Source organism: Ambystoma mexicanum, chromosome 4p (genome assembly GCF_040938575.1).
Source record: "Ambystoma mexicanum isolate Mex_15411 chromosome 4p, UKY_AmexF1_1, whole genome shotgun sequence".
NCBI classification, from domain to species: Eukaryota; Metazoa; Chordata; class Amphibia; order Caudata; family Ambystomatidae; genus Ambystoma; species Ambystoma mexicanum.
Window position 1 is genome coordinate 297510416 of NC_090927.1, and position 22676 is coordinate 297533091.

General features: G+C 47.2%; 1 protein-coding gene across 2 annotated transcripts in view; it reads right to left on the minus strand.

Annotated features, from left to right (window-relative positions):
• Nucleotides 1–22676, minus strand: part of EVA1A (eva-1 homolog A, regulator of programmed cell death) — a 1077479-nt gene that overhangs the window by 67229 nt on the left and 987574 nt on the right. For both annotated transcript variants that reach the window (XM_069605847.1, XM_069605845.1), the window contains exon 6: nt 1157–1321. In XM_069605847.1, the coding sequence (XP_069461948.1) occupies nt 1157–1321 (165 nt within the window). The remainder of the gene's footprint in view (nt 1–1156; nt 1322–22676) is intronic.

Genomic DNA, 22676 nt, shown 5'->3' on the forward strand with positions numbered 1-22676 from the left:
TAAATCGTACTTCCTCTGAAGTGGGACATGTGTTTAAGTTAATAGTAGGCCTTCAGCCAGGTTACTGGCAAGGTTGTAATGAGGCCCATTGTTTTGTATCTTCAGGGTCCTCTTAAGATAATCGGCACACTTGCGTCCTGTTCCATGGATGCTACTGGTCCGAACATATTCAGAGAGCAGTGCGGGTGGGCTCCAGGGGCAGACGGCCCACCGTTACACCATGTATTGTGTTCTTGGGTATTGCCCGACATCAGGTAGTCAAATGCACCAGAAAGCCTCTTATTTGAAGCCCTGAGTCTGGGACTTGCTTGAGAGGCCTTTAGGCACCATAGGTAGTATACATAGTTACAGTGTTACATACAGTCGTAGAAGTACTGCCCGAGGGCTGGTCCGCGCTATACAAATGAAAAAATAAATAAAGTGTGTAGTGTGTGTGTGTGTAGTGTTGCTCCTTGCCATCAACACATGCCCACATATTTTCCTTCGCAAAACTATGTGTTACTGTATTTCTGTTTTGGTGTTATGAAGTGCAAACCTAGCCAGAAAGCAACAGAGTTGTACACTGTATATAAAGATTTATTATATGTATGTTCATTATGTAACCTTGTCTAAAGTTGCGCCCTGATGCCTCCGGGCCTGACGGCTGCGCGTTACGAATAAAACAAATACAAAATACAAATACAAGAGGGTGGGCAGAGAATGTCTCCAATAACAGACAAGGGGCTGGGACAGATTCAAGAAAGTATGCATTGGTAGTTAAAATGGGGGGTATGGGAGAAGAGTGAAGGCCTGGGGACGCCCACCAATTGGCACAGCCGAGAACGGTTTGCCTTAGAAATGGAGGCTAAAGGGGCCCAAAAATACAGATAGTAGTATGGTAATGCAGTAAAGCAACATTAACCGTCTCTTGCCTTAACGGTGCTCCTTCTCTCCACCGCAGCCGTTGGAGGCAGACTGCCAGCAGTGTAAAGTACTATACGAGCACCCCACATAACATTATACTGTCCCATTCCCACTGCTCCCCCCACCCCCTCCTTCATCCTTCCTCCATGTCAGTGGTGGAAGGCACTATGACAGTAACCAACCTAACATGGCGACCGGTGGGGTTGGGGGGGGGAGACACAGAATGCAGTAGAGTCATTGGTGGTCCCCATACCTGGTTGAATGTTCTCCGCTATGAAGCGAGGGAAGTCCGGGAAGAAGGCACCATCTCCTATGACGTTGGGATCGTAGGCCCTCGGCAGCTGTGGGAAGGGTGGTCGCGGGATCCCTTGGTAGTGAGTTGGTCTTGGCTGCGATTCATGAAGGAGCTTCTTGGGCACTGAAAGAAAAGGAGCGTGCGGGGATTAAGGTTAGGAGACGGCACTGCATTGAGCCAAAGCCTGTGGGGGGCATTAAAATGTGAGTAAGTGTATCATGTTCAACTGCAAGCCCAGACACAATTGAGCACATTACTGCTGCATGAGGTGCTATAATGTTTCAGCACGAGCCATGCGGAGGCGCAGCTGTGTTAACTAGACCTATATCTTGCTGACAGCACCGCCTCCCGCTGCACCCATGCAACAGCGAGTTACCTGCTCCCCCCACCCCCCAGTATAAAGATTTCATTAGTGTGGTGGGGGTTGGGGGGGGGGCATTAGGCTGCTTTTGGCCATGGTAAAGGACTGTGCACAATTCCACCTCACTGATGAAAACCTTCTATATTTACTTTGGTCTCATACGTTCTAACCACAGCTAGATCTCTGGCCTTCTACATGTTTATACTCCTTGTTTTATGAAATTCCTTTATTCAACAAGTCAACCAATCATCAGCAATAAAACACACATTTTATTAAACCCACCCCATAAAAGTGCCAGCATTTCAGCTTTGGAAACGCTTCCGCCATATTGTGTCAATGACGCATTGTATGGACTTTGGCAGCGCTCCTGCTGAGGGTTATGCTTCCCTTAGTTCATGGCCACAGGACACATTCCCCATCCAGATTCCCCTATGCGTGGCTCCAATTGCCTCCCACTCTCCTGCTTCCTTTACATTATCGCTTCGGGCTGGATCCCGCCCCTGCCCCAAACCAGACAGATCACAGCATACATGGACCATCCTTGCCACTATGCAACATGGCTAGGGGGTGTAGAGTTTTCTTTGCCGTGCACATAGCTGGGGGTTTATAGATCAAAGTGACCAACCCACCTGAGTTGTCTATGATCATTGGTCTAAACCAGGGGTCTGCAACATTTTCTCTAAACTTAGTTTGAACTACAACTCACATTAGCCGCATCCACAGTCAGTTGTGAAGGGGCATGGGCTTAATCGCCAAAAAGGAATGGCGTGGCATAGATTGCAGGCCCCTAGCCTGCTAATCTCTACCTCTTTTGTTTAGTGATGTCACGCATGCTTAACTGTTGAGTATTTGGAAATACAACGTTTACTCTAGACTAAATCACACTGTTTTGGAGGTTTCCATTTTGAGTATTGCATGTTAGTTTGTACCTACAAAACGTGTTGCTCGTTGTATGAGATGCAAAGAGAGTGCCTTCTTAACGAAAACTGTGTGAAACGTCCAGCACTGGATGGAGGTTTGCACAAGGTGTCTTTGGGCTGTAATAATGAGGATGTGAGTTGGTGCACAATATTTGTACAACTCTGACTCCCACGGCTTCTAGGTGCTGTGTGGAGAGGTCTGAAAACATGATCCACCTGTGGGATCTGCCTACCGAAGATTCTGTATATGGCAAGTGCTATGTTGCCATTGTAGAGCTTACATCTGTAAAGAGCATGTACTTCTCTGGGAGTGTTCTAGGTGGGAGCCAAGGAGAGTAGGGGAACGGGTTTCTAGTAGGAATGTGGCACACATGTCTTCTGGTAGATGCTGTGCTCGAGAAGCACAGATCTGCCCTGAATGCCGTGCTGTGTGTCCTATTCTTGGGAGGATAGTTTAGGGGCAACATGCTCACCTTGGAAGCAAGACTACACAGAGCAACACTGGTTCAATGCCCGGGTCCGCGCTTACAAAACCTCTGGGCTGTAGCACAATATAAATAACCTATCAAATCATATCATTAAGACTCCAGCATTATTCCAGGGTAGTTTTGATAGGTGTTCGGCGCATCAGATGTGTGAGCGGAGTCTATCGTCCTGGAGGACTATGTGAGAGGGAGGCATGTTGTGTAGGAGTGTGATACGTGTCAATTGAAGCCTGTGCTGCAAAGCATGCTTCTGGCAGTGTATTACGACAGGGTATTGTGGCAGGCGGGTGTCTGGTTGGAATCTTAGCAGCACCGCACATGGCTCATGTTTAGTGTTATTGTGTGTGTTTCCTTGCATCCCAGTTGGAGGGAAATGTCCAGTAGTAAGGAAGAGAGTTGTTTGCTGGCTTGATATATCATGCAGTCGCAAGGACCACTGCTTCACTGATACAGTTAAGTGTCAATCTGTGGGGAGCAGGGGACGAGCCAGGTTTTAAAGACTTCCAAACCAAGTTGGCCGTAGAGGTTTTGGATCAGAAAGGTAAGAATGTTCTAGAGTTAGGAGGTTAGATTTGAGAAGAAAGCACCGCCCAGGTGGGATTTTGAGCATCTAGGGAATTCCGTCCTAAAATGATCATTTGAGCACAGGCTTTGTCTCGGTCGGTGTATACTGGAGGGAAAGCCCAAACCAGATTCAGGACTGAGGGCTGGAAACAAATGCGTACAACAAGAGGGGTTTGTCCTGACTGGGGCAGTCTAAGCTGACTACAATATATTTTTTGCAGTATAAGTTTAAAGACAGTATCCTATCTTTGGGTGTCGCAATTTATATAGTTCCCAAAGATAGAAGTACATGAAAAACAACAGTAATCATCCACATGTACAAGATCATTAGTTTATGCAAGACAAGCTTTTATTAAGTGGCTTGTCCTTATTTCTTTAAACATTTTATGAAAAACTTGTAAATATCATACAAAACAGGGGGGGTTTGCACATATTTCACCCCCAATAGACAATAAAGTGTAAAACAATAAAGATGCAAGGCATGAAACAGAAAGTAAAGTCAGTTCATACAAGCATGTGCTGTATATTAACATTAATCCAAAATATGACAGTAGTATGAAGGCATCATGTTGCCACTAATACATTCTGCTTTTATATTATTCTGATTGTAACATAGCCAGGCTAAAGGGTGACCAAAAAATGGTATTTGTCTCGGTCGGTAACTGGGCAGTTTGGATGTGGGGAATTTGGGCAGATGCCCTGTTAGATCCGTTGTGTGACTCATAGGGTCTTTAAGGTGTTGCATCCAAATGAATCACGATGTGATCCCAGGGGTCAAGATGGAGAAAGAGTTGAGAGAGCTGAGTTCTGCGCATGCTGGAGTTTGCCGAGCAGGCCTTCTGGCTGCACCCAGGTAAAGGCTGTGGCTAGAATTGAGGGGGGAAAGGATACACCAAGTGCCATGATGTTCTAGCCAAGAAAGGGAGAATGAGCCTCACGTCCTTCCGCTAGTGAAATTCGGACTCAAGCAGCAAGGTGATTTCAGCTGGTAAGGGGAGATCAAAGTCCAGGTTAACTCCTAGGTTCTTGAATGCTTTGGTGGTCTTGGGGGAGATGCCTAGCCAGTCACAGGTGAAGTGGCAGAATGAGAGGCCAGTTGCCTAAGGCCATAATGTCTGTCTCGCATGCAGTTAGTGTGGAGAGCTTCAGGGCCATTAAGTGTCCAATTGCAAGTAATCACCTTCCAAGATGTTCAGCGTGTGACTGGAGAGATTTGTGGAGTCCTAGGAGGATCCAAGTGTCCTGTGAATAGCTGTAGCAGGTGAGACCGAAAGGTTTGATCACAAGGGGAAAGGGCTCAAGTAGAGTTAAGAGGAGTGAGGTGGGGGAAAAGCGGAACTCCCATGGGCATGGCGGTCTTTCTAATGGATGGAATAAAATAAGGCGAGAGACATGTTGGACTTCAGAGGATCAAGGAATTACAGCACCGGGATTCTCCATTTGTGTCAATTGGTTGATAAGGGTGGTTTGGCCCATTAAGTGGAAGGCAGCCAAGAACTCCTGAAGGATGATGGCTCCACATTATTTTATATTGTCTTATTTTCCGAGTTGTCCCCAGTGGCAATTTGTGCTAATTGGGTGGCCTAGGTGGGGGGCAGACGTTTCCTGGACACTGTTGTAAAGAAGGTTTGCCACACCAGCTCAACGTTAAGCTGGAAATGTTATTAAGACAGAACATTACAATATACCACCTCACCGATAGGAGGAGGGCAGCATCTGATGTCAACTGGCACAAGAAGAACTTCAGGAAGCCAGAATACCAGATTTCACCCAAGAATAAGCTAACATTGCACAAGCAATGAAGTATTTACACGGTACAATGATAACCGCACTACCACACATCTTCCCCTTTCATCCATGGAGGGAACAAGAGAAGAAACTGTGAAAGCGCAACACTGAACATTCTACAAGGAAGGAACTGTTTACACGGTGCATTAGAGGCTGCAGTTGTGGCGGTTGGCACAAGGCATATCTCCATAGGAGGATGCGCTAAGGATGCAGAAGGAGGAAAACACTCTGCTGTACATTCAACAGGGAAGGCTGGACAACACTCACTCACCCTAACCACCAGTTACCTTGATAACTCTTTTCTTATGCCACACCTGCCCTTTAACCATCCATGATTACTCCTCAGGCCTCAGCATTTCACAAGGTCAGAGGTTAATGCAAGATCCATATCGCTCGCTTGATATTAGTCAGAAAATGGCCCTCACTTGTGGCTTTGTAGCAGTTTCGGCCATATGGATCGAGACTGGGTTTCGAGGCTAACGGTTTAACGAAAGGGATTAGGAGCTCGATTGGGTGAGCTCGTGATTCAAATAAGGTCCAATCAAGGGCCAGATCTGCTGCCCGCGATCTGTTGGGTGGGAGGATTTCCTTAAAGAGGGCAGTGGGCTAGGCTCAGTAAAGGGAACCTAAATTCATGGTGGGAATCTCCTGGAAATGGGTGAGTGAGAGGAGTGGGTACAGGGCTAGAGCTGGAGAGAAAAGGGGCCTAGGGTTCGGGACTCGGCAGCAGCTTGGCTGCAAACTGGGCATCCAGGTCTTGGTATTTCTTCTGGGTGAGGGAATCGCTCAGAGACTGAGATGGGGTGATGCCCCGGGTGCAGGCTGCAAGGTTCCGGAACCTGTTTTCTGCAGGAGGTTGTTCATGTTGCACAGTGCTTAATGTGTGTGTGGGGAGGCTTGCCAGGGCTCAGCCCCGGCACTTATTGAAAAACAATGTGATGCAAGGCGGCAATCCTGGGCACTGATGCTGGCCATGTCCACACACTGCTCCACTCAGTCTACATGACATTGCTGCAAATTCTCTAGTGTAACAAGCAGCAGGGTGGCTTGACAACAACAGGACAGTCACCAGCCAGCAGCCCCAACACAGGGACAAAGTCAGTGAAAAGACCCATATCGAAAAGGAGAGCCAGTCACGAGTGCCAACCTATACAAGACGATTATGCTGCTGTGTTTGACAGGCAACCCATCCGTTCAGTAATGATTTGGCATCATTGGTCCATCAATTTACCATAGGAGGAAAGCATATTTGCTATTGATACTGATATTTTATTTGTATCGTGCTCATACACGTGTTATTCTTTCCTGTGGTTAGATAGTGAACATGCTCCACTTGACACTGATAGGATTAGAGCAAAATGTTAACAATGATGTGTTTGAAAGAAACACTTAAACATTTATTTTATTTGAAGAACAACTAAAATGGTATGTTGATGTCACCCTCACTGAACCAGTGCGAGTTGTAGCTTTACCCCAAATATTTTGACACTCTATGAAGCAGCCGTATGACACTGCATGGCGAAGAAAATGTAAGAAAATATTTGGGCCCTGGCACTTATTTTCTTAGAAATTCAGCACTGATGTTATATAATGTTTGTGTGCAGGTTTCCTGGACGATATAGGAAGCACGACCGAGGAACCTTGTAGCAATCCTATGAAAGTTAAAACCAGATTGTTTTGCTGGGATTGGATTAAAACTTTAGAATCAATACGTATGTATAGCTCCCTAAAACACCTCCATAGCGAACATAAAGAGCCGGGTACCCTGGCACCATTTCTTACTATTTACTAAGACAGAAGAACTTGGTTGTGCTTTCTGCGGTTCTGGTGGAATGCTATACACCCTAGAAGACTTCTAGTACGATTTGGTTTGATTTCCCTGGATAGAGCTGGTTGTAGATTCTGTGCAAATAATTTGGAGACCTTACGTCATTGGGTCCTTGACTGTAGTGCCTTATCTCATTTGCATGCTAAATACTTTAAGAGATTGTATATATATGTAATGAAATGAATTACAGTGACAGGCTTGATTTAATCTGGTCCATGCTTCTCGCAGAGCGTACTACGTCCAGAGTGATTGTGATTTCAGGTTTTATTAGCGCACTGAATTTAGATGCATTGAGTCAGTGAAGCTCATTAGCACCTTTTTCTATGTCTTTGATTGTTTGAACCCTTATGAACAGAAATGGTGATACTTAAATGCGTTTAGATTTTAATGTTGAAATATCTCATGTATGAATTATTCTTTTTGTATATGAATTAAAGGTTGATGTAATTCATCCATATGATTCAATTAACATATATATATATATATGCATATATATATATATATATATATATATATATATATATATATATATATATATATATGCATATATATATATATATATATATCATTTTAGTATTGAGAAAGTATTATCACCTGTGGAAGAGAGATGGGTTTCAGTTGCCGAAAGCAGAATAATTCATAACCATTTAATTAATGTATTCTGATAAAATAAATCTGATCATCAGATAACACGAGTTGCTCTGATGATGGAATGGGCTCCTAATTTATAGGGATACTTTTAGCATCTCCTCTCTGGAAACTGACAAGGAGAAGAAGTCCAATACCACAAGACTAGCAATTAAAACCAACAGCTCTGGACCCCATCCTACAGTCCTGAAGATATCCAACTTTCTTCCCGCAAAAGCTCAACCCTCTTCAGCCTCTCCTGTGATGGGCAGAAGGGGTCCGTCAGCGACAGCATTCCCCTGCCACTGAAACCAGCAACCAACTGATAGACCTGGCTTATCGCAGCACTGAACAAGCCCAAAGAGCAAGCCAATTCACTAACCCTAAAATGCCCCCCACTAGCCCTTAGCCAACCCCTAAAATGAAGACATTTCACCTAATTCCAGCTTGTGCTCCTGAAGTTTTGACAGCAATAGTTTTCAGGTCTAATTTCCTGGATAAATGTAACCGCTATAGCACAATACCGTGCGGTGAACCAGCATGGCGGTGTTATGCACGGTCTTCTGCGCACAAAAAATGGGGAAAAGGGGGCGAAGAGCATGCCCAAGAACTCATTCTGAAAGCAGAGCCTCCAGGGAAAGCCATCAATGCCACACGGCCTGTCATTCGGCAAGCAAGCCATACAAGGTAAGGCTATCGATCCCTAAGCAGACTTTGGAAAACAAATAGAAATATTAACTCGAGTAACAACTGCAAAGTGCAATTATATTTTTAATTTCTTTTGTTTCTACTTTCATTTTTCAAGCTCCAAGTATTCTATGTTTATGATGTTGTATTTTATAAAAGCAAACAGGGGCAAAGCCAACAGTTTTGGCTTTTGTGTAAGTAAGGGAAACAGGCATTTAACAAGCACTTAAAATGCTACTATATTGTCATAAAATGGCAACAGCTGGCAAATGGTGTTATTACCTGCACATATTATGGAAGTAGCTGACCAGTGACTATATGAGAGCCAGACCTGTTAGTTTACAGTGGGAATTCGGTGCAGGGAACAGACACAAGGACAGACATATTGCTTATAAATCGAGGGGCTGAAGGCATACTTGGTTAAGACATTTTGGTTTAGAGCTACAATTAAGCCATTACCCTTCGGAAGACGGCTATAACATTGGCATCCCCTTAAACGCACAGAGATAGCTCAAAGAGATTCCAGGGTTGTCTGGAATTTGAGCACAGAGGGGGCAGATAGTGGCTAGGAATAGCCATTGGTGTTGGCATTAGAATGGGAGGGTAAAAAGCGGACCACCACCAGCAGGCTGTGCATCACGCCTGACATGTCATCTCTTTCCAGTGGTTGAAGTGGTTGGGAGTGGTGCTCCTCTACTTTTTTAAATTAAAGTTTTACTGTTCCCATACTTTTATTTTTCAAAAGAAACCGTCCGGAATGGTTTAGTTTTAAAATAAAGGTGTAGGAAGAGTTTCAGTTCAGTGCGTTTGTCTGGGGGTTTGGGTTGCGCGTGGGAGGGTGCAGGTCAGCAGGGAACATAGTTCCACTACTTCTTTTCGTACACTTCGACCACTGACTGCCTCTTTGCCATCTTTACTTCTCATGCCAATAGCTTTGGCTTACAGTCAGCACTTACAGCCCCACCTAATAACCTAATAGCTAAACCTAACGATAGCCTCTGTGTTATTCTGCAACCTTTACAGGAAGACCGTACAGAAGCCATCAGAAATGTATAGTGCCATATAATGTATACAATTATGTAGTTTCGCTCTCTAAGAATACCAGTAAAACAGACATTTAAAACATATATACAGCATTATTTTCTTGTATAACTATTTGCAAAACGTTCATTAAACAGCTAGGATGATTTTACAACGTACAGAAACTGCCAGTGACAGCCATTCTCTCTGGAAATGGAAGGAGTAACCCCAGAAAGAGCAGAGGAAGCAGAAGGCGTCACTGGAGATAAAGGGAAACACAGCGCCAGGCAGGCAGGCATTCTCTCTAGTGCCATCATTGCTCAGAGGTGTAGACAGGGTAGGCCCTGAGCGTGCAAGGCCCACCCAAAATCAAATGCCCACTCGGCAGCGCGGTGTGGGTATTTACAGATGATGTCACTGCGGTGGGCTAACTACATTAGCTTTAGGCCCAGCTTGTTAGACAATCTAAGCTACGCCTCTGCCACTACTTGACAAGCCTAGGGCCGTGACAATGGCCCTCATTACGATACTGGCGCTAAACCATGGCGCTATTAGCACCATGGTTGGTGCCGGTATTATAACGAGTCCGCCAATGTTCAATGGGGAAGTACCACCCCATTCCAAGGTTGGCGGGGCTGTAATTCCCCATTGAACATTGGCCCTTCCCCATTCCCATTTTTGCCCCATGGGGCTCAATGGGACTGGGGGAAGGCGGTAAGTACAGTACCGCAAATTGCGGTACCGTACTTACCTCGAGAGTCCCTTTGCGGGTCCCTACTTTAACGGCTGGTCTAGACCAGCCGTTCAGGTCGGGTCCCGCAAAGGGACCTCGTAGCAAGCCGCTAAGTGTTTAACGGCACCGCAGCCTTTTACGGCACCGTTAAACACTTAGCGCCAGGGTCCTAATGAGGGCCAATGGGATTTGGGTTTGATTTGCGTAAAGAAAATGTCCAATTTGCCCCTCTGCAAATTGGAGAGCGTTCAGTCCATGAACGAATCTAATTGTTTTTGCCATTGACAGGCTATTTTTTTTAAGGGTGGAAGAGGGTGATTTGCAGCTCGCTGCGGAATGATTAATAAAGGAAATCTGCCAGATTCGATTATCGACGAATTACATTCGCCCAGTCGAAACCAGTGCATTATTCTTTGATGCAACGAAAGTCGCCAGGTCAGAGCAGCTGACCATGAGGCACTCATGCTCACTTCTTGAGGCAGAACTCACTCGAACTGGTTATTCTCAATCTGGCCATTCCTTCCTGAGTCAGAGCCGTAATGCAAGTTTGCTAGGACTCCCCAGGTCCATGGGTATTGCACATCCGCTGTTTTTAGGTTTGGCTATTGGGTGGCACTTCAACACCATCGACAAAGTCAAAACTATTGGCACAGGCATGCAGGCAGAAAGGAGCTCCAATGTGAGTTTCACCACCCATTGACTGCCCATGTCCATGTTAATACCTGGTTCTATTCCCACCCAGTACCGGTTATGACAACACACCTTCCTAGGATCTCTTTGAGCTAGCTCCATCACGCAGTAGCAGCAAATTGTGGGCTTTTTATTGGTCTGCCACCTTTATCTCTAAGCAGTCTTCTGAAAGATAATGGATTAATTGCTGCTGCACATCAGCTTCTGATGTAACAGAGATGTGCCTTCAGTTATTTCATTTATAATCAATATGTGTGTCCTCATATCTGTTCCTTGCGCTGAAGTCCTGTTAAAAACCCAGCACTGGCAAAATCAGTTTTGATGTGTGTTTAGGTATTAGATAGGTATTTGCTCGGTAGAGACATCATATGCTACCAGACACATGCAATGTGTCTCACTAATAAATAAATGGCCAGGTATTCACATTTGCCAGCTGTCGACATCTTATGGCAAAGTAGTGCCATTATGGTAGCACCTGCAAAAATGCCTATCCCATGCTTAGACAAAAACGAGAAATGTTGGATTTGTCCATGCTGGCATCTGCATGCTCTCCCCATAAATCCTGGTATCCAAGAAGAACTCCCCAACTCCTGCACTATTCCCCTGCCCCCTTCCCGGGCTCCACATTTTAACATCTGCTTATATTATACAGCACTCCGTTGCACCACAGCTAAGTTTGTGGTATGGACAACTCCATTTGTACGTATGCACTATGCTGCCATGCATCTAAGACACCAGACCAACTCACACTAACATTTTTGATACCTTTTGCCTAAATACGCTCCAGCCGATGGTGACAAAACTGTGACAATGACAACGGTTTAGCCTGTGGAGCTTCTTTCCGATGCCGTGGCCTAAAATTGGGCAGATTTTAGCAGTGGGTAAAAAATGCTTCCTGTAGTCAATTTAAACTCCACCTTCCATTCCTAATTGGTCATTGTGTCTCACACACCTCTGCTAACACCTTCTCCCGACATGTAAACAAACCATACACAATCAGTCCTCAACACCACACGGTGGCTGCTGACCGAAAACGCACCAACGCTCAGTGAACGGTTTCTCCGAACTGAAGCTGCCAACAGCACAGCAAACTCTCATGCTCTTCTCCCTCAGAATCCTACTAACAAAACCCAAAATCCTCCTTTCTTTGTAGACCCGCCAGAGCGCAAGTGGCGACAGTGCGCGGTACAAGACCCATTGCCATTACCATTCTCATGGGGTGCTTTTCGTGCTCCAGCTGAACGCCCCAGAACCTCGAACCTCGCCCTTCGTTGCATCCTTTCCTCCTTCCTAGGCCAGGATCTGAACAATACAAGGACCTGCAGATGCTGAAAAGGACTTGTGCATCTCCCTTCCTAACTACACGCACGCATGCATGCATGTTTGCCTGCAGCCCTTTTCATGTTGTAGCATGAAACGCCTAAACCGTTGCATAGACCACAGGAGAAGAGCGCCAAAAGCCATGCAACCCGCCATCTTTCATTTCATGAAATAGCACACCTTAACAGGAATAAAACCGGAACGGGGTAAACCGAAAACCGGTCATTGCGGTCAGAAACTTCATCAAGAGCCTGGATCTGGAACACAAATAACTCATGGACTGCCAAAGGGATTGAACAACCTAGAACTAAACAAACATATTGAAGAAGTAAAGGTAAGCTGGTCAAGTGGCAGAGCGAGTACTTTCACATCCGTGCAGAGCCTGCTAACGCAGGTTCGAATCCCGGCAGGGCCAAACTCAGCCTTTCATCCTTCCGATGTGGGTTCGTAGCACTATATAAGTGCCAAATTATTAAAGGGCCATATCCAAACGTATTCTTGTAAAAACGGGTAAAATACAGTTAAATCAAGAAATAAAAAAAAGAAACGTTATTGACGAAGCAGGAAAGAGAAAATAGATTACCCCCCTCCCACACCCCTAAGCAGGAGGAGAAATATCCAAGAAGAAGCCACTGTGAAGTCCAGCTACGTCATACGATGCACACAGACCCGGGGAGGCGGATATGCAAGCCCCGCGTCAAGAAGCTCAGAAACAATCACCTTTTCATCTTCCTCTCCATTCATAGTTTCCTGAAAAGGCCAGGTTCGTTTCAAGCTAGAGGGGGGGTAAAGTTTCTGCCAGACAAGATGCGTGCGTGCCACGTTGGCCTCACAGTGGAAAGCAGAGTTACAATCAAGACATGCCCCATTGAGTACTAAGCTGCAGGTGGAAAGGAGACAGTCCTTACAGGTAAAACTAGCAAGGCAATGCCCTTTTGGAATTTAATATGGGAACAAAGCTGAGAAACACGCTCTGCTACGACTATACCCACCTGATATAATGTGCTGCTTGAATGTGCCATGCAAAGTCGGCCTAGACTCCCTCAGAGCTCCGAGGCCTTCGCAATAGCAGATAAGCACTTTACACACAACATCTCTAATCCTACTGTGAAAGGGCCCTAGTTTGGGAGTCAGTCTTGAAAAAGATTGCTTTTGTGTTTTGGCAGTTTTCAATGCCATTCGTGTTTTAAAATGCATCTGCTGCCCAAATCTCCATTTCTCCTGCGGCATGAATGCCTAGTCCATTTTGAAGCAAATGAGTTTGCGTTTCTATAGGTTTTAATGCAATCTGCTATAAAAGCCTATCGATTGCCCAAGTCCCCATTGCTCCTGTTAGCAGAAGGCCTAGTCTGGGAGTCCGCTTTGAGCCAAGTCATTTGTGTACGGGTCTATTTTCCGTAAGAGCAGCCTATATTTCCAAGTGTATATGCTTCCCAGATCGCCATTTCTTTTACCTGCGTGTCCGTTTTGGAATCAATTTATTTGCGTTTCAATCCCATTCTCTCCACTTTGGGTATAAAGGGCCGTCCTGCTTCTCTGTCATTGTCTGCATATTCTGATATTCCAGCACACACAGAGCATTCACTTCCCAGTGATTCTGTAAAGGGATCAGACTATTGTCCAATGGTGGCCAAGTACATTTGGCACATGTATTTTGAGCCCCTCAAGCTCCCTCTGCTTTTCTTTCCTTTTTCCTATCTCACCCTTTCACAATTTTGTTTGACCATTTCAGTGGTACTCAAAAAAAAGAAGAGGTTGCCTAGTAATCTTAGCTGTTTACCAAAGTTATTGGGGCTCACCCTATGGCTATGATTTGATAGGATAGGATAGGATAGGTTATTTATAACTGCCACCTGTTATCCTAACTAAGCAACAGAAGCTTGGGGAGGTGGTTGGAAAAGGGTGTGCATATGCAGATTATTCCAAGCGGAGAAAAGGAATCGGCTCCACAACACCTCTTAGGCTTGTCCGCTGGGTCAGGTCAATTTGTAAGCGTGTTCCCCCGGGTGCAAGACTCTGTCAGGATTTATTTGGCATTGATTGAATATGATCACTTATTTTAGGGAACCCATTAGGACTCATAGACATAAACCTGGAACCATTTCTCTCAAAACCTTACACATAACACTTAGCCATCACATTTATATTTGCCCCCTGAAACAAACAAATTCCTACTTTTCTTTCATAAAAAAAACATTTAATGTTACTGTCCTCCAGGCCCTACCAGGGCTTTTTAAAAAAGAAAATGTGGACCAATTTCTGTCCACAATCGCTCCTAAGCACGGGTGTCTACTGATAATGAGCTATCTTGATATTTGGTTAGATGCTCCTTATTTGACTGACTTTGCCAAACTCTCAGACATTGGAACCAGCCATGAGTTGCGTACAGTGACCGTGACCTCTTGTCACTGGTTGGGACACTGTCTTGATCTTTTGTTACTGCGTGGCTCTGGAATTATTCTGTGAGATGCCTGGGCATTTCCTGGTCAGATCATTTTATTAGACTGTTCCATTTTGTACTAACAATATGGAGGAAATCTAGGGCTGTGGCTGCATACAAGAAAGCTATTTTTGAGGCAAAAGCAACGTTTCTGCAGAGTAATATTCTGGTAGCGAAGAATACGTTCAAGGAACTCTACGCCACAATTTCCAGCTTTCTAAATCCACCACGCATCTCATCTAGAATGTTCCCCTCTATTCTGCAATGGTGATGAATTCAAGAATTTCTTTATGAAGAAAATAAAACCATTCAAGAGAAGATCTCTCATACGGCCAGTCAGATCAAACCTCAGAGGTTTTATTTGACTTCTGGACGATTGTCTGATCTTATAATTCTCCAGAATCTGAAACCCACAAATTATATATTTGATGGACTACCTGCTTGTACCACTCAAACATAGGCCATTTCCCTGGCTCAGTTTAACCACGTTTGTACATCTTTCCCTGGGACAAGGAGTTGTACCATCAGCCTTCAAAATCTATATGGTTACTCCTTTGCCAAAAAAAGCTAGCCTTACGTCCTAATGATTTTCAGAACTACTGCCCTGGCCATCCAAAATCCTAGAAAAGGTCGTTACGTTACACTTACAAGCGTACGTGGACACCCTCTCAGCACTTGACACCTTTCAGTCTGGTCTCTCCCCAGTTTCCGCCCATGTCATGGTACAGAGACCACCCTGGTGGTGGTGTGGGATGATATTTTTAAAAATGCTGAAGCTGAGGACCTTACCCTGCTGATCATGCTGTATTTGTCAGCAGCATTTGATACCGTGGATCTGGACACTATGTTGCTCAGATTGTCCAAGTTTGCTGGTGTTTTGGAAGATGCTCTGAAATGGTTCCATTCTTTTTTATCCAATCGCCACCAAGGTGTCAAGAAAGCAAATTGTACCTCAGACACTATCCCAGTATACTGCAGAGTTACCCAGGTCTCGTCATTGTCACCACTGCTGTTTAATATAAATATAAATATATATATATATTTATATATATATATATATATATATATATGCAACCACTTATGGCTATTTTTAGCAAATACGCTTTCTATCACTTATATGCGGACAACACTTACATTTACATGAGGAGGAGTAATCCTGCTGAGTCCCTGCGCAACTTAGTACAATGTACTCACGAAATAAGCTGGTGGATGACAACCAATAAGCGTCAGTTGAATTCAAACGAAACAGAGTTTATTTTGTTTTGGCCAAAACATCTGCTACGCGATACCTCTCTTATTCCATTCCCGCCAGGCCTATTTGGCATATCCATGGTCATCTCTTCAAAGGTGAACAATCTAGGTTGCCTTTTGGAGTCTAACCTAGGATGTAACCTACAAGTTGGAGCCAAGGTTCAATCAGTCTATTATTCCTTACTCCTATTTCGGCACGCACTTCCATTTATATCATCTACGGATCGCGCTGTTCTGGTGGGCTCTGTGGTGAATTCTAGGTTAGACTATGGAAGTGGTAATCTTACCAGGATCCCTGCAAGACAAATGCATCGCCTTCAGAGAGCACAAAACGCAGCAGTCAGACTTATCTTCCGGCTACCCAAAACAGCTCCAGTGTCAGCCCTACAGACGTTACTCCAGTGTCTACCAGTTAGGCAGAGGGTTGCCTTTAAAACCCCCTGCCCGGTGTTTCAGTGTCTCAATGGTCTTGTCCCTACTTAATTCACTGTCAAGATCGTGTCATATCACCCAAGGCGTGCTCCTCGTGCAGGCGGAACTGCACTTACTTGTGATTCATCCATCCCAGTTTGTTTATTCCATGTATGGTCCCCGGCTTTATCATTATCTATAAGAAGCTTGACCTCACTTCCTGCCTTCCGGAAGGCTTTAAAAACTCATCTCTTTACATAAGAAGAGCACGCTCCCTGAAAAATACCAAGCTCACCCCGAGCATGTGCGAAGAGATCCCTCCAATTTTGGGGGGGTTAATAAGGGAACATAAGTGCTCTCCTTTTGAAACAATTCTGTGCAGTTAATTCTGTTCGGTGGACAATAAAAGTGAAAACAAAATAAAAAACGCTCTGACCAGACCTCCTGCTTCTTCAGTAACCCTTTGTTTGTGGAGTCATTTTATTTCTTAATGTATTCGTTTATTTTTTTACAAAGCCCAGCACACCCACCCTTGTGGTTACGTCAGTGCGCTTCAGGGACCAATCTTGGTCATCTTCTAGGCAGAGTGACACAGCTGCGTTTTGTTCTTAGCACGAACCTGCTGGGGTGGAGAGTGTACTTCTTATTTTGATCTAGGACGGGTGTCAGCATTGGTCAAGTGGGGATTGCCCCCACTAGTGGGACCGTAGGGTGGAGTTAGCCATAGGGGCAAATTCCTGTGAGGAAAGAGTTGAGGAGTCCAATAGCAGCAATATTTAAAGAAAACTAAAGATTAAAAATATACTCGAAAATAAAATCGCTCCCAGCTGTCGAGTCCCAGAAAAATATTCTGACTAGATGTCTTCATATTTTTCCCATTACCGTGGCACAGAGTATTCCTACCTCAGCAACACCATGTTCAGAAACTACAGGGGTCTGCAACGCTGGGCCCTGCAAATCACCGGGCCGCCCCATACTTAAGTCGGGTGGCAGCCAACCAGGCACACACGGGCAGCGCTCACGCTGCATTCACAAAAGGGTGGGGGTTCATCCCACCCGCTCCGGGGACTCCGGAGCTCCGCACATGAGCCGGGTGGCAACCGGCCTACCACGGCCCCGGCTCTGGGGGCACCCAGGCCGGGGTCGGCGCCCTGGCCCGACTCACAGGGCCAGGGGAACACATGGGGACGGTGTTGCTCGGCAGGGGCACCGTCCGGACGGCGTTGCCCGGCAGGGGCACCGTCCTGGAGCTGGGCCCCGTCCTTGGGCCCAGCACACGTGGTGGGACACCCGCATGGTGCTACCCAAGACACACACACACACGCGGAGTCAGGTTGGTCTTGACTGACGAGCCCGGAAACAGCCGTCCTCTTTATTAACTTGGTCACGTGGTTACCCACGTGACCAAGACAACACACAGGAAGATACCATGTCCCCTTGCAGGGGTGACATGCAACACTCCTCCTTTTTCATAACGACACAAAAAAAAAACACAGAGCCCCAACATAACCCCCACTACTACTACTTGAGTCACCCTTCTACTTTCAACACCCTTTATTAACCTGGGTGAGTGGCTCTCATGTCGCTAAAAGGCACCACTGAGAGATACTGGCACAACATAAAGCACTCCACGTCTACAGGTGTGCACCACACTACATTGCCCACCAACTGGGCCATTTTAAGCAAGTCCGTGTCTGCAGGCTCACAGCCTTCGGGGGAATGTCAAATTATGATGTCCATCTTCCGCACTTGTGGAGTCACCGGAAACCAGCTCGCATCCTCACCAGAGTTCGTTTAGGACAGTCACAACAGTCACCACAAACCGGCAAAGCCGCACCTGGGGAGGCCCAGGGGACACATCGGCCAAGTCCCTCAATGATGAAGGCAGATCGCATGGCCGGCTGCTGGCATGGCCATCTCCACGCTCGGGGCGGGGAGCGCTGCACTCCCCCTTTCACCCGAGGCTTGTTGATGTTACTCGGCCGTGTCCACTGGCCGCACGCCCCTGGGTCAGCTCAGAATCAAGATTCCCTGAGGGCGCACAAGCACTCCTTTGGGGAGCCGCTACCCTTCGGCCATGCGATGACTTCGGCCCTCTGCGGGCGGGATGTGCTACCCTCCATGCCATCTTTTCCGATCCCTTGCCCCCTTCTGTTTTTAACCGGGGTCGATGTGCACACAGGACAGTGCTCCCCGAGCCACTCACGGGCGCCTGCTCTTCCAGGCCTCACCAGCCACACCATGCCCCCATTATTTCTTCCCCTTTTTCCACGGGCCCAGGCAGTGATGGGCCCGCCTCATTGGTTCCCTTGTGGGGGGGGGACCCATGGGGGCAGCAGCACCGCGGTGGGCGGCCAGTGGTGCCGGCAGGCATACCGGGGGAGGGGCGGGCAGCCACCCATTCTCATTCACCTTGCGGGCCCAGTTGTTGTTGGGCCCGCCTTTATTATGTGGCGGCCGATGCGTGGGGGGCGCGGGGTACTGCGTTGCTGCCCCGGCCGCCCGCATCTCCCTTCTTGCGGCGTCCCTCGCCGACCCCGACCACCGTCTCAGCGAAATGTGCCGCTCCACCCCTTCCGCGGACCGCGGGCGGGGAGGGGCCGCATCTCCTCATTGCGGCCGATGCCGCGGGCAGTCCCCCGTCAAAGGAGGAGGGGGGAAACCCACGTGGCGACCGCCGCCATCGTGTTCGGGGCTGCCTCAGCTGAACGGCGGCCCCCTTTGCAGCTGACTCCTTCGCGGCTCACAGGCCCCGACGGGGGTGGGCCCGCCTTCACTTGGTGGGGGCAGACTTACCTCGCCGCAGCCGACGCCGCCATCTCCTCTGCCTTTCCCCACGCTGTCCGGGCAGTACTTTTGCGGGCCCAGTTGGAGTTGGGCCCGCATCCATCCTCCTGCGGCGATGTTAGCCGCTCCTCGTTCACCCCTCCCTCGCTGCTGCAGCGTCCGCTACCCAGGCGGGGGAGGAGCGCAGCCACCCATGCGGCCGATGCCGCGGGCCTTTTTCATCTCCCTCAGGGGACGGGCAGGCAGCTCGCCCCCCATATGCACTTTGCAGGCCCAGTTGGAGGTGGGCCTGCCACGCCACTTCTTCTCGGCAGGCCCAAGTGTAGATGGGCCCGCCACACCATGACATCCTCTGGGCACACGAGGCCCGTTCCTTCGTCGCCATTGTTGGGGGCTGCTCCGGATCACCGGGCAGCCCCATACTTAGGTCGGGTGGCAGCCGACCAGGCACACACGGGCAGCGCTCACGCTGCATTCACAAAAGGGTGGGGGTTCATCCCACCCGCTCCGGGGACACCGGAGCTCCGCACATGAGCCGGGTGGCAACCAGCCTACCGCGGCCCCGGCTCTGGGGGCACCCAGGCCGGGGTCGGCACCCTGGCCCGACTCACAGGGCCAGGGGAACACATGGGGATGGCGTTGCCCGGCAGGGGCACCGTCCGGACGGCGTTGCCCGGCAGGGGCACCGTCCTGAAGCTGGGCCCCGTCCTTGGGCCCAGCACATGTGGTGGGGCACCCGCATGGTGCTACCCAAGACACACACACACGCGGAGTCAGGTTGGTCTTGACTGACGAGCCCGGAAACAGCCCGTCCTCTTTATTAACTTGGTCACGTGGTTCCCCACGTGACCAAGACAACACACAGGAAGATACCATGTCCCCTTGCAGGGGTGACATGCAACAACTCCCATCAGCCCTAACCAGCATAGTCAATGGGGAGGGATCATGGGAGTTGTAGTTCAAAACAACTGGAGCCGCAGGTTTTGTTCCCCGGAGATACGATACGATCTTCTTTGCACCGCCAAAATGTGAAACACTAGTGAGGTCTTGGAAAAGGCAGTTCAATACAGAAGGCAATGCCATGCATACATCCTCAAAGTAAATAAGGTTAACTCGCTGGGAGGTAGCGTGAATGCGTGGAAATTCCTAGATCATTTTGTTCTTAATTGTCAGAAAGGGTTGTGTAAATGCTGCATTAGGGTAAATGGTTTTATGGCAGTTTTATGGGACTCAGGGCGTCGAACACATTGCAATTCCAGGAATAGGACCCGAAGAAACATACACTTTTGTGTACAAGTCCTGACGGCACAGGCGTCTGGGGCTATGAAAACGGAAAACAGAACAATTAAAATCAAGATATTCCACAGCGGAGTCAAAATCATGTGTTCAACTTCTTGAAAACGCACCCATATTAAGAGATTTACCCGGACTCGTCATCCTGAAACCAAAAGCGGTGGAATTCTCGGAGTCGCCTAACCTCACCCAGGCATGTTTAAATACAAACGTACTTTATTTCACGACGCTCAGCACATGACTCACCCCAAGGACATAGTGGGGAGCAGATTAGAGAGGCTCGTTAATTCCTGGGAAGTACCGTCAGCCTCCCCCTCTCCTCAGGCCTGGCCTCTCGCTCATCGCGCATGCGCAAGCAGACCAGCGTCAGCTGCTCAGGGCTTGGCAGGCGCCAGCCATTTCCTGCATGGACTTTGGTGACCCGTGTTTGTCTCCCTGTGACGGGAACTTCTCTGCCCTTGGTCTGCCCCCAACTGAAGCATAAGAAATGCTTAATGTAAATAGCGTTTTGTTACAGTGAATTTCCCAAGTGGATGCTGTCTTGTCCCTCCTGTGATGATCAACAACCTTTGGGGCTTGCAGGCCCCACTCTAACAGTTTAGCGGGCAAGAACCAGACAGAGGCAAAATAGGGTCTAACCACTATTTATTCTCTCTTCTCTCTTTCCGCACTCACCATTCCGCTTCCTCCCTTCTTCCCCTGTGCCGTCCATTTCCTCTCTTGCCTTAAGGTTGCTCCTCTTTTAAGGACGTCTGTCCCCGATTCCATATGATCGGTTATTTATAACGCGCCTAATACCCAGCGGTTTCTAGGCGTGGACCCATACACGACATCTCTACCCTACTTATCGATGTCTTATCACATCTCTTTTACCAGTCTCTGCAGTCTCTTTGTTAGTCACTATGGCCTTTCGCTGTTCTGGTTTGCTGTGCCCTCTTTGGTCTCCATTCCAGGTACTTGCTCGTCAACCCCTTCCTTGCACTTTCTTCTTCTGGGTGCTTGGTTTCTGCTGCGTGTCTGTTTAAGCGCTTAAAGAATTAGGCTTTTCGCATGATCTCTTTATCCTCATCTTGTGCTATGATCCTGGATCCCTTAGTGCTTTTAATTGTGTGTGGTTCCCTGGAGTGTCTTGAATTCGTCTTTGTGTTGCTTTATCTTCATGATGACTCCTCCCAGAGTCAGTTCTTTGTTTTTTGCCCCTCTCTTCTTGTCCGTCCATTCTTTTGCTTTGCGTTTCTTTTCTCCATCCCTGTTCAGGATTTCTTCATCTCCCTCGCTTGTACAGATTTCCAGCTGTATCAGTTGTGTCCTTGGTTTACATCTGACCATGAGCTCTTTTGGTGTTTCTCCTGCAGAATCGTACGGTGTGTTGCACTGCTTGTTGCATCACGACTTTGTTAATGATTGCCCTTTGTCTGGTGTGATGGTGCCCATAAATGCCGTTGACCTGTGGCCATAGTGGCGTGATCTTGATTCCATACACGACAGATGCGACCACCGATTCTTCTGTCATTGGTACTCCCGGGACAGAAACCACAAAAAAATATTTAGTACACGATTCAAACCACAATAAAGCAAATATCTAGTCAAATTCTGACTGAGAACCACTCTGTGCAGTATGCTATACTATTTAACATTCTTATAGCACACACCTTTCACTTGTGTGTTCTAGCCTGGAGTCTGGGTGGAAGAGGGACTCACTGCAATGTGTCCTATAAGAATCATGTTCGGTGTCAGGTGTGCAGCCCAGATTGTGACTCACACTGCATGCACTGTTGTTGCTGTGCCCGAAGTGGGCCTGCGTAGGTGCTGAGGATGAAATGTGCATGACAGAGTGTGTCAAGCCAGGTGCATGGTGAGTCCTGAATGGTCTAGCCATATTCCGCAAAAATGTATAGGAGCAAATGTAGTGACGATTTACAACCATTTGGCCAAAAAATCATTTTGTTACCAGTGGAAAGAATTGTTTTCCCTGAGATCACCCGAGACAATTATTTGTATTTTTTTTAGCTTCTATAACCAGAGAGAACATAATAGCATCCTGTAGCTTTTCCAATCTCTTCCTGATAAAAGCCTGCAAATGATATACTACTTTCCAGCTCCTTTACAATGTCTCTGCATAACAGTTGACATGTGACTCCCATAAGGCTACTGGAAGTGCTTCCAAAGCTGCGTAAAGTGCTCATGGAGTATGAAGAGAGTAAATTAGTTACAAGAATTGGGCCAACAATTTCAATGGTAATATTAGAAAATGTATATACTAGTGCTGCCCG